At 37.6% G+C, this 17,816-nt stretch overlaps 1 protein-coding gene across 1 annotated transcript in view; it reads right to left on the minus strand.

Moving 5' to 3' along the window:
• Positions 1 to 17,816, minus strand: part of LOC139700268 (anoctamin-7-like) — a 540,106-nt gene that overhangs the window by 382,816 nt on the left and 139,474 nt on the right. Inside the window, exons 5-6 of the mRNA XM_071598904.1 lie at positions 9,503 to 9,523; positions 7,566 to 7,702 (exon numbers count right to left, since the gene is read on the minus strand). Coding sequence (XP_071455005.1) covers positions 7,566 to 7,702; positions 9,503 to 9,523 — 158 coding nt within the window. The remainder of the gene's footprint in view (positions 1 to 7,565; positions 7,703 to 9,502; positions 9,524 to 17,816) is intronic.

The raw sequence follows: 17,816 nt of genomic DNA on the forward strand, positions 1-17,816 counted from the left end.
GCGAGGATGATGAGTTTGTCTCCCAAGGCGAGCACTCTACCTTGATTCATACATATTTCAGCTATTTTAGTGTTTTCTGTTTCGCATCTCACTAACTATCGCCCAAGCGCAATATAGCAAACGTATTACGTCCGCTCGACAGCATGGTACGCAATAATTCCCTCAACGATTACCTTTAGTAGGTCAAAGCAAATGCACTTTTCCAATGGTTAATCCACATTATTAATCCTTATGCTGCTCCAATGAACTAGTTACAGGTGCACACGTTCCCAGGGACAAGACACCTCAAAAAAATATTATCAACTACTAGGTGCGAAAGAATTTACTACGAATGCGGACGGCAAAAACATCGATAAAATTAAGTGGAGCGGGGTTCAAATTTTTCTCATAGGTTGGTGATAAGTGGGAGTTCCCTGCAGGCACAAGGGTCCCCTAGGATATATTCCAAGAATTATAAATATTAGAAGGAAAAATTATTCGTTTTGTTTCACTGATTTTCGGAATACTCCATTGTGAGACAATTCCTTCCTTTATGCCGTTACTGCACCGCCGCCACGTAAGAACATACGAAATAGGAATATCCTTTGTGTGTGCGGCGTATAAATATATTTATATATATATATATATATATATATATATATATATATATATATATATATATACATATATACACATGACTCGCGGTAGCCCAGGGGGTAGAGCGATGGACTACTGACCGGAGGGGCCCGGGCAAAGCACGCTAGGCACCTGAAACTCCACTCAAGCTATGTGATTTTTTGGGTACCAGGTCTTCCTGGGAAACCATAAGCGGCACAGGTAAAAGAAATGACCCCCCTACCCTTATGGGTAAATTTCACACGCCGTAGAACTGGGTGAACTCTACCGTCACCTACCAAACCGACCTTCGGGTTGATTACTGTGTTTATGGTTTTTATTCACACAAACATATATATATATATATATATATATATATATATATATATATATATATATATATATATAGTCCATCATTAAATTGCCGAGTGAATTGGAATTCTCTCAGATTCATCTCTTAGAACATTCTTCCTCCCTTCATCCCGTCCAACATCCCTATCCTGTTCCTTCCCTTTCCTCGTTTGCCTAACATTCTCCCTTCTATTACAGTCTTCAACATCCCGCTGCCGGCCAATACCCCCTTCAGCCACTTTTCCTGCCTCCATAGGATTGCTCCCAACAAACCCCCCTCTTCACCCACCATACCAAGTACTTCCTCGTTTGTTTTCTTCTCTGTCCATTTCACCTTCTCCATTCTTCTCCACACCCACATTTCAAAAGCCTCCAATCTACGTCTATCCTCCTGCTTCAGCGACCACGTTTCCGCGCCGTACATAGCTACGCTCCATATCAAAGTTTTTACGAGTCTTTTATTAACATCCTTACTCAACGTCCCCGTCATCAACTCCCTCCTCCTTGTGAAAGCCTCTTTGCCGAGCGCAATTCTGCTCCTTACGTCCTTACTACTTTGACCGTGTTGGTCCAAAACACTACCGAGATACGTAAACTGTTCTACCTGCTCTAGTTTTTGCCCTTCTATTTTAATGTTAAGCTTAGGCTTTTTCTTTCTAGAAAATCGCATAACCTTTGTTTTATTAATATTGATTCTCATCCCATACCTGTCGCACTGAATTTCCAATTCACTCAGCAATGCTTGCAGCCCCTTGGCTGACTGACAAACTAAAGCTTGGTCATCAGCAAACCTAACTGATTTTACGAATTCCCCGCCCACTTTCATTCCTACCTCGAGTTCTTCCCATGCCTCTTTGATCATTTCTTCTGCGTACAGGTTGAACAGCAACGGTGATAATGGGCAACCCTGCCTTACACCTCTTCCTAACACTGCCCAACCGGACTCCCCGTTCCCCACTCGCACCAGAGCAGTCTGAGACATGTACAGGTTGCGGATTAGCCTCCTTTCCTTCCAATCTATTCCTATTTTCTGCCGAATACTCATTAGATTATCCCAATTCACTCTATCAAACGCTTTTTCGAAATCTACGAAACAGGCAAATACCTCCTGGTTGTGTTCTATATTCCTCTCGATTAATAATCTCATTACTGAAATGGCATCACGCCTACCCCCCCCCTTTCGTAAACCCAAACTGATCATCCCCTAAGTAATCATTTGCCCTACTCTCTATCCTTTTTTTTATGATCCTGAGAACAACTTTAGCTGCGTGGGATATCAAACTTATCGTCCTGTAGTCCTCACATGATGTAACCTATACCTTTTTCGGAATATTATATAGACATATATATATATATATATATATATATATATATATTAATAGGAAAAAAGGATGCTCTTCAGCGACGATACACATCCATAAAAACCTTGATCAAAACTTTTATATACATACCAATATTTAAATCCATATTTCTATACATTAGTATATATATATATTTATATACATATATATAAACTGAATGACAACGAGAAAGAATGAAACCAAGGACTAGGAAATGTCTCAAGAGAGTTAAAACGCCGAAATTGGGTTAAGAGAGGAGAAAAGCAATGGCCCAAGAGGGAAAGTAGTGAAGTGAAGGGCGGGGGTGGGGTAGGAGAAAGAAGAGATGGTGGAGGGGTTGACCGCAGGAGGTTGTGGGAGGAAAATAACTGGAGAAAGTAAACAAAAGAAGACAACGTGGCTGGCTTAATGACGCGGGGGATGTAAGGAAAGAAGTCCGTAGGAGAAGAGCGGGAGGAGGGTAAAAGGTCTTAAGGGAGTCTAGACTCTGAAAGTTATCCAAAAGGTCGATCAAAGAGAAAGGCATGTGATGCGTTATACGCTCACTTTTTAGAAGAGATAGGAAGTCAGCACAAAAGACTCGATAAGCATTTTTTTGGCACAGAACCGATAAATCGAAATTTAATGCAAAGAAATATTTATACGCACAGGGATAAATAAATTTTAGAAAGGAAGGGTGGAAATCATCAGCCCAACTGCTAAAACTAAATTTATTCGTATATAGTCATTATAGTCTCGATACCGGGGTTTATTGGACGTCCTGCTTATCCACCTTAAGCCAACGAATCTTCTTCCGGGTCAAGGTCAAGGTGAAGACTGTCGTTCTTTTCCATCTCGTTGAAAAGCATTTGTCGACAATCATTCGAAATCCACTGAGTGGCAAACGTCTTCGAAGTCACCTCGTAGAAGATTATCTCAGAATGCCCGTTAATTATGGTTCAGCGTTCAATGTTACCATTAAAACTGTTGCAGACCATTTATTTTATCGCCGGTAAGCATCCGAACGCTATAAATGAAAATCTTTATATATTTCAACGTTCAAAAATGCATTTTCGGTGAATAGATGTTTGGGTAAATTTTCCTCTAACTGAAGGTTCACTATTTCCGCGAATAATTCGTAATGTTCAAGTTGTGCCAGTACAATTTCTAAAATTATAGGGTCTTGCAAAATAACAGAAATATTATTACTGTTTACCTGTTTACATTTTACAAGAATATTATTGATATGGAGAATGGGTGGAATTATTACATCATTAGGGTGTTTACGGGATCAGTTGGCAAAGGACAATTTTGTGAGTCTCGGCAGTGTTTGCGAAAGAAAGCAGGGTATATGGAAGATAACCAAAAGTGTGCATCGATTGCCGTAGAAAGAAACCTGTTAGCTTTAAAAAATTTAAGAATAAAATTATTTTATGTCAGAATAAAATGGCATTGTGCAAACGTTTACTCCCACTCACAAAAACTCAGTGAAAACGAAGTGTTGGCGCGTCGACTGATGAAGCTCCAATACGTTAACATCGAGAGAGATAAGGTGAGAAGAAAGCATATCATAAGATAACGTTGTTTTAATGCTTATTCAATAGACTTATTCTACTCTGCATTAGCCACTTTAAAAGCATGTGTGGGAGTATCGAATCACCAAATAGGCACGTGTGAAAAGACTGAGTGGTTTGAGAAAGATAAAGGAAGGGGGAGATCGAGAAATAGGATCGATTGGTAGTGGGGCAAAGAGATTTTCAAGAAATGAAACAACAGAAGTCCTAGAAAGAGTACATATGAAACAATGCATTAATGTGTAGGTGAATGGCGTATGTTATGATCTTATCCTATGGAATAAATCAGTAAAAAAACGTATATTTCCTTCCTAAAACGAAACTTTTCTTGAAACACTGCCCATTCCGAAAGGTAACAGTGTAGAAATTAAGTAGGCATAGTTCACTGCTGTTAACATTCGTTTTTTATGGTATATCTATTCCCCAGGGCATAAATTAGTAAACACTGTCACAAAATATGCTATGTAGCAATCTCATTTCTACTTTTTTTCATCAAATATACCCAAAAGTAAGACTTAGTCCCAATACATTAAAATTTTAAAGAGGGATTACATTCAATGAGACTTTTCTAAACATAGGTACCAATATTTAGTTCCCTGCCGAATTTATTGAAGTAACCCGTTGTATGAAAAAGATAAGAGGCTCGCAGTGTGCTTAAGTTCCTTCTAATGATAGGTTACACGATAACATTATAGCTATTTTAAAAATTGATAGCCCGTCACAGAACACAGTAGTGAGATAGAAAATTAAACTTTTAAACCCGAGTCTTAGACGATCCAAGAAGTGGAAGTTAATCACTCACGGGCAATACTGCCAAAGTGAATAAAATGGAGGACTTTAGACCGATGATCAACCATCTAAATGACCATGAATGAGATTGATCTTAGTAACGGCACTGTGTAATAAACATTCACGAAGAACTGCACAAGACAAAAGTGCCAGCACGCTGGCTCCAAGACTACTGACTCCTTCATAAAAGCGAGCACGGCGCGACCTGAATTAAAGAGATGTGGCTATTAAATGTTGCCCTATTATCCCGATCTCTCCCCAAGCGACTTTCTTTATTCGTAGAAATTTAAAAAAATTATTAGGGATCGGAGATTCGACAGCTAAAAATGACGTCATTTGAGACATGGAACAATAGTGTTTAAGGCAATCTGCTCAGTTCTACAATTTCAGACGTAGATAGGTCAATAAATTCTGGGCGAAATGTAGCAAGAGCTCTGAATGGCGACAATGAAGAGAAATCTTAAGAATGACCATTGAAAATTCTTAAATTTATATATCGATGACTTATAACAGATAATGAAAAATTTACGATACTCTCTTGCATAAAAAATAATAAAAAACTCATTCTGATGTAACAATTTAAATCCCAAATTTAAATAAGTACAATACCCGTAAATATTCCACAAAAGCTAGCTTCATATCTATCATACTTTTTGACGTAGGTGTCATATCACAGATATCACACGGGGAAACTTTAAGTTGTGCCACGTCACAAACGCCAATAGTTCTTCCCCAGGGTCACATTTGAAACATTTCCCTGAAGTGAGGGTAAATGTGAAAGTGTCCAACCAAGAAATTTGTGTGAAAGGCGAAGCTCCTAGATACTTAGGCTTGCAACGTGAGAAATTCGAGCCTTCATTTTGTCCTAATTGCTTCATATTTTCCTCCCTCCACATCTCTAACACGTACATTCTCCAATCTCTCTAAGACCAAATTCAGCACTCATTTGCCTCTTAATATGCTCCTACACACATACACAGGTGTGTATACTATACCCCTATACATATATACACACAAACACATATAAAAACGTGGTAAACATGTGCTGATATATTATTTGAGCTTATCTAATTTAAAAACTCTTTGCTCCTCATGACAATTTCAAGCTGCATTTCATTCACAGATGGTACTTTCGGCGATCCTTCTTCCAAAGAGTCTTTTCTTTCCGATACCCTCAACAACAATGTATGGTTAACTTTGATATCGACATACCGATACCCTGGACTTGTTTACTTTCTAATTTTACTTTTTAATTTAAAATTACTAGGACAAAATAAAGGAAAATGAATGCCGTCGTATTCGCAATTACCTCAAGGGATTTTCATTTAAATGAATCGCATTATCACCAATTCCTCGAAAATGGCGCAGGAATTGGAACAAAGATAAAAACAGAGAGCGCCATCATCCCGTTAGGAGTTTGGAAAAAACTTAACAATTGCATTTCCAGGAAGACTTATCTTTAGGATTTAAGATTGAAATCCCGCCAAGGAGGCAATTCTGTAGAGAACAAGGAACGCCAGTTTCAGGACTATTGAATTATCGCCAAGAACTTCGTTGAAAAATTCAAACGCACCCTACGTGACGCAGGACTCACCGGCTTCTTTGAAATTTTGGCATCTGGACTCGTGCCATTTCGATTAGATACAAATGGACGCATTTTTCAGAGAAAAAGTGACCGAAGGAACGATATTAAAACCATTACACGTATTATCCGAGTAAAAAGGCGACTATCGATTTTTTAAATTAAAATTGGCAACGTTTTACAAAGAAAATGTTCAAATCGCATCGGAATTGAAACGAAGAGCAAAGGAAAAATGCGACCTGAAGGAACACCCGTCAAAAAGATTCTACTTGGCATAGAAGCAAATGAATCGATTAAAAAAAATGTTCGGTTCCAAAATTAGAGTATTCGAATTGTAAGTCACATTAATCTGGATCGCACAACCCTGCCTTAAGGGAGAAAGAGAGAGCATTCTTGCTTCTCTTCAGAATTTTTATTTTCAATTAAAATCAGAGCAGCTAAGTAGGAGATACGTTCGAAAGCCTCGAACTTCAGGCTTAACGTAAAGGGTAAAAAAGAAAAGAATGCTGGAGTATCAGACTTGCAAATTGATAATAAATTTGCTCGTTCATCTTTAAAATTGTCTTTTTTTCAAAAAATCTACAGCAATGTGATTAAGCATTTCCATTCCTTATTCAAGATTGCTATCTTTTTCTACGTTGAACGATTTTTAAGTATTAAATCATTCGTTTCACTCATATTACACATATAGACAAAAAGATAAATTATATATATCTATACATGATATACACTCATTTTTATAAGCCATTAATACCTAAATATAAACCTTTTGAGCCAAATTAATAATATTTGGCTCAAAAAGTATATAAACTACTTCACGGCATAAAAAATTACATGGCATAAAAATTCCAAACGACAAAAATATGACATAAAAAGTATATAAACCACTTCACGAATCAATAATTCTCTTATTGTGTTCGTTATGCCATTACGATGTTTCCGTTTCTTAGAGTGTACAACTGGAAGTCAATCTCTTTTGATTCGGTAAAAACAAAAATAAATTAATTCGCTTTCCAAAAAATCCGGCGATACTTAGAATTTACCCAATCATCAGGTTTCGCAGATACGGAATAGGAGGGCATAAACGGAATAGGACGACGTGGCAGTAAGGTGCTACGATACTTACTTTTAAGTCATTTTCTTTATCGCCCGGCCAGCACAGACGAGAAACTATCGGTCAACACATATTTTATACGAGATATACATGCATATATTCATTTACATATTTCGAAAACTTAACACTAATTTTTTATGTAGAATTGACACGCACAAATATGGCAACCTCCATGAGAAAAAACAAATTTCTTCCTTGAACTTGTTTCCTTAGCAATATTTCAGAATGGAGTGGTCACTCACCGGTCGATCTTCGACTTCCGGAACGGGCAGGTGTAGTAGTCGAGCGGCCTGTTGGGCACGTCCTGGATCATGGGGTTGGGCAGCCTTAAAGCGTGCAGAAGCCACTCGCTCCAGTTGACCGCGGGGTTGGGATGAGCCTGGAATCACGGGAGATCGGAGATTGTACATGGGGGTGAGAGGGGACAAAAATGATTCTACGCATGTCAAACACCCCCATAGAGACTAATACATCCGTGCAATTACTGTCTCCTAAAGCACGTTGTTTAACATCCAGAACGAACCCGTCTCCGCGATATTACAAAAAATTCTTACCGTGATGGTACGCATGTCTAAGACCTGGCACTTTTTTTAGAGCGACAGTTTTTTTTTCTTCCTAATTTTTCCTCCATTCTTCGATGCCAGTTTACTTATTAATGATACCACGCCTGGACTTCATTTACATTTTTACCGAATAAAATTCCACATTCTAAGAATCCTCCGCACCGGGATGAGTTAAAACTGTTAAGCATAGAAGTTTCACCAAGTTCGAAAGTGGCTCCTTCGGGTTATTGAAAAAAACCTAACACGATTAATTAACTCAAAATTTACAATCAATTTAATGAAATAATTTTTAATTCTATATTGATAAAATGCTTGGAATACTTGTAAAAACATTGGTTAAAACCTAATGCTGACCCTTTACAAGTTTGTCAAATAAGGAAAGAGTTTTCCTTATTTGTTAAGCCTATTTTTCCAACGTTAATGCTCCTCGCATCTCGACAGGAAAGAGGTAATGGCTCAAAATTTTTTAAATAAAGCCAAAATCCAAAAAATAAAAATATATAGAGAGAAAGAAAGTCAACGATTCCATAGATTTCCCAATAAAGGGCAAAGAAAAAAAACCACCATCAACGTAAACTTGAATTTCGTATATTCATTAGAAAACGTTGGACGTGATATTTCATAATTAAACATTACTCACAATAATACATAGCCAAGGTTTTTCAATTAACTAATCCCATCTAAGTGAATTAGTAATCTTGAATTTGTTGATAGAAAATAGTCGTTAAAGGGACGCTGAAAAGCAAACGAAATTTTGGGATCACAACGGTGTTTTTTAACAATATTATAAGCTTTGAATTTTTACTAATAAATATTAATAATATCGAGATAAAGAAACACGTACTCCGTCTCCCCTCAGACAAAACAAATTTCAGAGAAAAATTATTTCGAGGATTCTACAGGGAGAAGTTTTAAAAGGGAGAAACAATAAAGAGCAGGCCTTTTGTGAATGCAAGAGGAATAAAAAGATACTCAAATATGGCCATGCAAAAACCGGAGCCCAAGGTGATTATGCATAAGAAAAAGAAAATTCATTGGCATTGTTTAAGAGGAAAGGTAGGAGAGAACGAAATAAGAAATGGACATTTTTAGAAGGAAGTGGTCCTCCGAAATAAGCTTAGACATTCCCATTTCGATGCAAGTGCCCCACATGCATTAGAACGGACGTGCGATGAGATTGGAAAGAATCATCTATGAATAAACAGTGTACTACCACACTACACGTAAATCTATCAACTACAGATAAGGCAAGCATATTAAATATGACGGAAAGACAGAAAAATGTGCAATGCGACAGCCATCATGTCCTAAAACTGAAATAAATGACGTATGCATATATATATATATATATATATATATATATATATATATATATATATATATATATATACATACATAAAACACACACATATATATCTTGTTTACCACCCAAAAGAAACGAAAAAGCAGCCTATCCATCAGTTTCAACTAATCAGCCGAATTTTTCAAACATCTCCGCCAAACAAACATCAACCAAGACATTAAAACAGTTAGTAAAAAAAATGATAAGACAAACAAATTTTAATTAAATAATTTTTCGAAAAAAATTAATCATTAAACTTTTTTTCTGAACTCACCTCTGAAAAATTTCGCCTCTGCTATCAGGTTTTAGGTATCCAATGTATTGCGCGCGGCGGGTTTGGATTTTTTTATTTTGTTTTAAATATAATGTTTTCGTCAAACACCATCACCACCATCACCAACACCACCGTAGTGTTTTTTTTCAGAGTTGCAATTGTAGTTTTTTTTAAACGTACGAAGGAGGAGTGCATTGCAGACACGGGAGTAGGTGCGTGACATAGAAAGAGAGAGAAAAGAGAGAAAAAAGAGGGAAAAAAAAGATGGAAAGACACACAAAGAGGATAGATGGATAGACGACAGACATGGCAACGTTTCACTTCAATATACGAGTATTTTTAAAAATGGGTCAATGATATGCAAGGATTATGATGTGATGAATATGCAGGCGTAAAATGGTTTTCACACAATGGGTAAAGTAGGTATGCACTTAGCTAATCGATCCAGTAAAGAAATGCAAATACACCAGGTGCCCAACGTGAATTCATCTCATATTTAGGATGTTAAATAACCCATGAACTTTTACCAAATGAAAAACTTTATTCCGCGTTTTTTTTGGCGAGAAGAAATATAACAAAATTTGATAATGGAAACTGGCTTTCTATGATAGCATCATGAAAATATTTAGTTAATGCAAAATTAAAAACATTAACATCATTCCGCCTCAAGATAATGATGACTCAATACTTATTTAGATGAAAATACTTACTGCTAGTTTTTACAATTGTAGCATTTCCTACGGACGCGATTCATATCTAGCATGAGTTCAAGTTCATTGAGGTCTCGGAAAAATTTATTTGTGCACTTTTATACTGTTTATATGGCAATAATAAATAATTATGATGCTGTGAATGAATAACAGTTTTAATATTCAACAATTTTTATTATTGCCTCTTCTAGCAGCTTGAACCTTTCCGTTATTATTATTAAGCCCAATCCATCATATTATAAGTAAAATATTATATTTCTGTTTGAAAAATAAACAAAAGTAGAAAATTTGACGTATTAAAAATGTCGGCTAGCGATATGAGAAATCTTTTTTTCCCTTTCATTCCTCGTCCTTCTTAACAGTTTAAGTATGTCCCTCATACTCTTCCTTCCACGGAACTAAATTGACTTTCCCCTTAATGTGATGGGACGGACATGTATTTATGCAGGTATACATGTCCATCCTCAACTTCCATCTTTACCCTCTTTTCCTCACATTAGTACGTATCCAGTGGCCATGAAAGGTTAAAACTCGTCTTGAATGTGACGTTCTTTCAAGACTGTGAAAAATGCTTTGGCGTCTCCTAAAATTACAGATTAACCAATGATGCCAATGTAATTAATTGAATAAATGTTTGCATAAAAATACCCCATTTTCTCATTTATTCAGGAATTAGAAAACCAATTTCGCAATCTCTTTGATGGAAATTTATGAAGGTGGAGGCAGTCTAAATTATTGTTATAATCGCTCTCCTTTTCCTCAATTCGTGGGGTGGGAGTGGTCATGGCAAGTATGTTTGCACACAGCATCTCATTACATTTATGCGAAATAACAATATAAGGGATAAATCTAAAAATCTAATATGGTGTGCGTTTGAAGAGCTCATTTCTTTTAGCTTAGAAAATAATATCAGCTACATATCGAATACTCAAGATGGAGTGCTATTTGAATAAACAGGATCAGCTACAGGAATGACAGGAGTGAATATTAAAAAGTGATAAATTAAAGTATGTCGCAATAACAAAAAATCCACAGGAATCTCCATAGTTAATAAACATGAATCTCTTTTGTGAAATATAAAACGTATGCAGTGGTCAGACGAGTACATTGAAGTAATGAATTCAGGAATTAATTTATATCTCCTCTATTCTGGAAAAGAAAATTCCACTTTAAAAATATTTCAAAACCCAGAGGTTTAATTTTCATAGACTTTTCAACAATTATCAGGTTATCAATTTAAAATAGGCGGTATTGTTGGATTTTTATGATTAAATGAAGCTTAAATTCTGGGAGTAAAATTATACCAATAGAGTTAAAGATAAAGCCTCAACAAGCATTTGAAGAAAACATAGCTCGTTGAGTTACGTATGTGTATAGACTTTGTTAATCGAAATTATTCTTTCACTATGGCCTGCAAATACCACCCCTTTTTTATTAGAAAGAATTATGTTGCACTTTTCGTATTTCAATTAAATTCAGGTGGAGTAAGTTTGGAAGGAGTCACTATGATAGGTGTTTTGTCGTTCGTTATGGTGGTGATTGATAATTGGAAATCGGATATCATAAGAATTTCACCCACTTGGATGATCATAATCTTTCAATTCACTAAGCATAATCAAAGAGATTCGCCCTTAAACGTCATTATCTATTCCTGAAAAGTAAAGTTATAGCATAGCTCTCTAAATGAATATTAAATTTTCAATTCGGTAATGTAAATTAGAGTGTCAATAAAATAACCATCAATATTACTGCAATTTACAATGTAGTGAAGCAGGGTACGTAAATAATTGCTATTCGTATGGTAAACGACAAATAGCCCAAGAAAATGTCTCCAAAAACTGTTCGAGACAAGAAAGTTTTTTGATATTATTATAAAATACGTGGAGTTGAAAAATAATCTAATGTTAAGATTGAAAATAAATGTCAATATGAAAGAATATTGTGAAACTTTGGCTGATTCATTCCTTCTATTAACGGCACCCTTTAAAAGGTTTTGCACCTCCATTCTTCCCATTTAAACCAGGCTAGTACACAGTTAGTGCAAAAACGTTTTCGGTGCATACAAAATTTTCTCCAATGATTTAATGCACACCTAGGTTATAAAAATATGCAAGCACTAACGCACATAAAATCCGTGAATTAGAACAACGCAAAAAAATTATTAATTTTATCACATAAGTCTTGGTAATTTCACAATTGAATTAAAAAATTATTTCGAAAACATGAATTTTGAACACTAGACAACGGTTTTCTCAGCTCGATGTAATTCCCGCAGGATGAAACCAGAACCACTTCCGCCAATGCAAACGCTCGGAACAAAGAGCAGCAAAAGACGTGGACTGTTTTGTCGTCCCATCAGCAAATCTTTCCTTCCGTTGGGGTCTTTAAAACGGACCCCTCGCCGTGGACCACGTATTCTCGGGCGGATACCGAAAAAATAAGTAGATTTCAGATAGGGATAATTTGAGGGCGCGCAGCCCGTGGAAACCAACCCTGTTCTGGGAAAATTAGCCCTCAATTGTGGGGGGCCGAGACGTGCTTGTGTTCCCCACTCTTTCTCTCCCTCTCCTCAAATCAATGAGGCCATTTCCAGCCTACACACACAAAGACACATTTGTGTACGTGTACATATAAATATACATATATATATATATATATATATATAATATATATATATATATATAATATATATATATATATTATATATATATTATATATATATATATATATATATATATATATATATATATACAGTAATTAACCCGAAGGTCGGTAGGTAATGGTAGAGTCCACCCAGTACTAAGCCCCACGGCGTGTGAAATTCACACATCAGGGTAGGGGGGTCAGTTCCTTTCCCTATGCTGGTTATGGTTTCCCAGGAAGATCTGGTACCCAAAAAATCACATAGCTTGGGTGGAGCTGCAGGTACCCAGAGACTTGCCCGGGATTAGGGCATCCATTTACAGTTCCTGCAGTCCTATTCGACTCCGTTTAAAGGTGCAATGCGGTCGAGGAAAGAAAAATATTTCTGTCTCTCTAACGCGACAACACATTGACCCATTAACATACGCGACCCTTTTCGCAGTTTGCTTTGAAAACGCTACGCTTCGACGTATCCCTTGATTGCATCGACCTTTTTTGCGGTAAAAAACGCCAAAAAAATCGTCACTTCCCTCGGTCTCCTTTCAGGAATTTTTGAACTTGACTTTTTGAAATCTGCAAATAGACGTCAACGTCATTCCAATTTTTTTTTCCTGCGCCAACATGAAAGGCATCGTATTTCCTTTCAGTATGATTTGATCATCAATCAGAGTGAGAGAATGCAAGCCATCTCTGTGGGACATCACTTTTGCCATGAATTTGTACAAAAATATAAGGAAATCATTCTGACGATTTTTTGAAGCATATACAAAAAACCTACATGCCCTGAATTCTGGAAAAAAATACGTCCACGAAAACGTATGCAACTACGCGTTTCTATGACAACATCAAAGCTGCCGGGTATCCTCTTGGAAAAGGATGACATCATCTATCGGACTGTCCTCGATTTTATCATTATTTAAGCAGTGATTCATTATTTTGCAGCCTACTTTTAAGGTTAAGTTTCGGATGGACACATGCTGAACATCGTTGCGTTTCTAGGCTTAGCGTCTAACAAGACACAACCCGACATCCCTAACCGCATAAATGCTACAAACGGTGTTATTCCACACTAATTAGTATCCCTCTTTCGTAACTGGTTCCTTAATTCCGCATCTTTCATTCTCCCTTCATTCCGTCCAACATTTCTGCATTACCTCCCCTCCCCTCCCCTAATTCTTCGAAGTAGCACCATTGTGAGTCCACAAACCGCTGTCGGGGGGTTTTCCACGCCTCGTACGCCTTCTGGAAGGCAGCACCCAGAATGCTGCTAAGCTCCCTCGTCACGGCCTGTTGTAACGCTTTCACCGAGCCTTGGTGACGGCCATTCAGAACGGATTTGGGGCGGGGGAAGAGAAGTCCGGTGGGGCATGGTCTACAAAATTTGGATCCTCACACGAGAAGTTCTTGACAGAACCGCGTGCGATTTTACTTTAGTTCGTCCGAGAGCACTTGCGGCACCAACTTCGCAACATACCTTCTACATATTTCCGGTCCCAAGTCCATGTACATCACTTTTAAGGATGCCAAGTTCATCAGAAACCATGAGACCACTTAATCAACAACCTCTGTCCAACAAAGCCTTCACTCTAGCAAGAATTACGCCACTATTTGAGGTCGAAGGGTGTCCTGATCGATCGGCGTATTGAACTTCTTCCCTACTCTCCCGAAACAAGTTATGCAACCCAAAAACACTCGCTCTACCCATGGCGTTATCACAATAAGCTGCCTTGAGCATGTCATGAATCTATCTCCCGGTTTTTCCCAGTTTCACGCAAAATGTTATGGCGTAGCGCTGTTCCAAAAACTGGTTCATGACGAAGCGTAACGAGGTCACGTTATAGAGGTTTCGCGAACGAACGATTCGCCTACAGCTTTTCGTGGTACTTCCCTCCCTCGATCCAAGTCAGAAAAACAGCCGCTCGTCAGTCCGTCTATCCGGGAAAAAATATTTCATACTACTTTTGGGACGGACCTAATATGCCACGGTTACCACTCCTTATCTTGTGCACACAGTGAAGATGCAACCAACATCCAACTCGTCCCTAAAGGCGCTACTCGAAGGATTCTCCAATGAGCGATCGAGCCCCGTGGGTCACAATGTTAATCTTTAATCCTCTCCCAACCCTCATCTCCTTACTATCTTCTTCCCCTATTCATTATCGTTGGCCATTAAAATCCCTCCAACATACAATATAAAATTCATTGCTAGCCCAACAATTTCCTCCTATGTAAACATTCTCCAACATCCCACTTCTTTTCGTTACATTCCGCATTCACTTTTCTACCTCTTTTGAATTTATCGCAAGGAACTTCTCTCCTTTACCGCATTGAAGTATTCACAAATCTTTTCACCACATGATTACTCGTAGTTCTCTTCATCAACTCTTTCCACTACATGAAAGCTTCTTGGCCACTTGTCCACCATCCATATTCTTCCGTGCACATTTCCGTAAATCCTAATGGGTTTGCACAGGGATGGATGTAAATTTAGAAGAGAACTAATTTAGCGCTCATTATGTCGCTCTGGCAAATAATTCGGACGAGGTGGACATCAAAGGAATTAATAGCAAGAGTACGAAGAAATCAATGCGCAAAGAGTCAGAAGTCGCTTAAATCGTCTTTAGTTTCTTTTTCATCGCACCTAACGGCGGTGTGGTTGGCTAATATTCGTACTACAGCAATGTTTGGAAGAGAAATCTAAAATTCTCACACAATAACTGCTTCTGTTTGCTTTGAAATATAATATTTCAATCAGGATCCATTAGCTTAATGAGGAATGCTTCCAAGCCGACTGTGTTAGCGTTGTACCTCTTAGTAAACCAACAATCGGGATACTATTAACCGTGGCTAATGGAATGCTTCAATTTCGTTCCCCAAACTGTATCACTTGCTTTACTTACCCCCGAGTTTTGATATGAATTTTCCTCTCCCAAAAGTAAAACAGGAAGCGTTCTGTCAGTCATTTTCAAAATATGGACTAAGACGGTATTTTTTTTTTGACAGCAATGATTCAGACTTTTTAGAAGCGACTTTGAATTACTTCTTAAGTTGCCTCTGTGACATGGAGAGAGTTCTCCGCGAACGTAGTTGCAAAAAATGTACAAAAAAACAGATGCTAGCTATAAATCACTTTCATTATCCCAAAAATGTGGGAAGAATACTAACAAACTGTATATGTGTTCTCTCTAACAATACGTTTTAATTTTATTATCCATCAATGAACACCGTGAAAAATTTATTCCCAGCTAATTAAGTACATGCTTTAAATTCTTTCCTCCATAACTCCGAAGAAAAAAAATTATCAGGCATGTCAGGCAAAACTCAAATTTTATTAATTCTTAATTTAGAGGACGACACGGAAAAAGTTTGTTTCTTTAGAATAAAATGAACACTGTAATTCTTTCATTATTTCCATGTAACGCCAGCAATTATTATTTCCGATATTTAGACGCATGTTCCTTATCTTTTTCGCTCGGAATCTTCGTGTTTCTTTTCCTACGTAGTTGCGGTGAAATGGTTTTTCGGTGGAATTCAACAGGATTTCAGTTGGGAAATAAAATATTTTGTGATAAAAACTTTCGTTTTTTTATAAAACAAAGTTATCCATTCAAACCTCCATTTTGACCCTATAAAATAGTCAGCATTCTTACTGTTATTAGAGATGTTCATCTCTCTACCGTATTGCTGCGTTATAGCTTTTATTCTCGCGAAACTTTCGCACGCAAAGGACTTGCTAATGAATCGCATTCAGAGGATGAATTATCCTCCTCTACGTTCGAAACGAACGTCGTGTTACGGTCCGCTCCTATTAGCACGAATACCCAAGGGGATTATGCATCTTATTCCCGAGTTTCTGACCCAAGAGTGGATAAGGGTGAAAAGCGCGTCGTAGTAGGTGCAAACAAGAGGTGTACTCTTAGTAAAATTCATGCTCCTCGGCAATCCCCTTTCAAGGCCCTGAAAAGCCTGCATCAAGAGAGGACTCGGCTTGCCATAGTGCCTCCTCTCACTCCTTGTGTTCTTTGGGGTAACTGCGTTAAGGTCAGGGTAATTAGGGTCATGGAGGAATTACAGAGGATATTGTTAGATCTGGAGATAGGATTACCTACACCCTTAATGGAGAGAGGGCTTGTTGTGGGAGCCAAAATATTTTAACGTCTCTCGTCTGGCTGGCAGACCTGAAATTTTGTTTGAATCTTCTCCAAGAGATGGCCACGTGGAATACTATCGAATATCCCGACAAATCCCTGGCGAAGGGACCAGATTCAAGGCTTAGGCCAAACTATTATAGCCACCAGACTATAAATTCACATTCCAATATGCAGATTTTCACAAAAAATGTCAACGTTTTTCCTCGAAAAAAGGCACGATTTTTGAGTAATCAATTAAGGCCTTAAGATGAAGACATTTTGTCTACCATTAAACAACCTATACATATACCCGACCTAATCTTTAATTCCCAAAACATGTCCTTTTTTTCTTTGAGCAATTTCCATCTGAATGCGAAGAAACCGTCATGATTCCTACGACGATACGGTGGCACTGGCCTGAGTACACGAATTCATCAACTATATCCGTTTACTTACTAAATATAAAAAATTAAGTATGGCATTAGTTATGCAATGCATCATAGCATGTAAGAATGGTATTTCAGGCCAAATAAAGTAGATTATGATGGATGTTAATTAATCACCGTTGCGACATGATAATCGTAAAAACTTTCCAAATTCCATGGGAAAAACACTGTGGCCGAAGAAACCTAGCAGCCAACCAATAACACTCGAACCCTAAGCCATTTATTTACTAAAGTCTGATGACCTAAAAACCAGATTCGCCACATGCCTCCCAGGCGGCTTGTGAAGTGCTGCGTAGATGTATATAATGCAAAACTTCATTACTGTTGCCAACCGTTCCGCTGCAACTGCGATTCCTTGCCCAAATTTTTCTTTTTAACCTTCGTG

This window comes from Hetaerina americana, unplaced genomic scaffold, assembly GCF_022747635.1.
Source record: "Hetaerina americana unplaced genomic scaffold, ioHetAmer1.1.p SCAF_10, whole genome shotgun sequence".
Taxonomy (NCBI): Eukaryota; Metazoa; Arthropoda; class Insecta; order Odonata; family Calopterygidae; genus Hetaerina; species Hetaerina americana.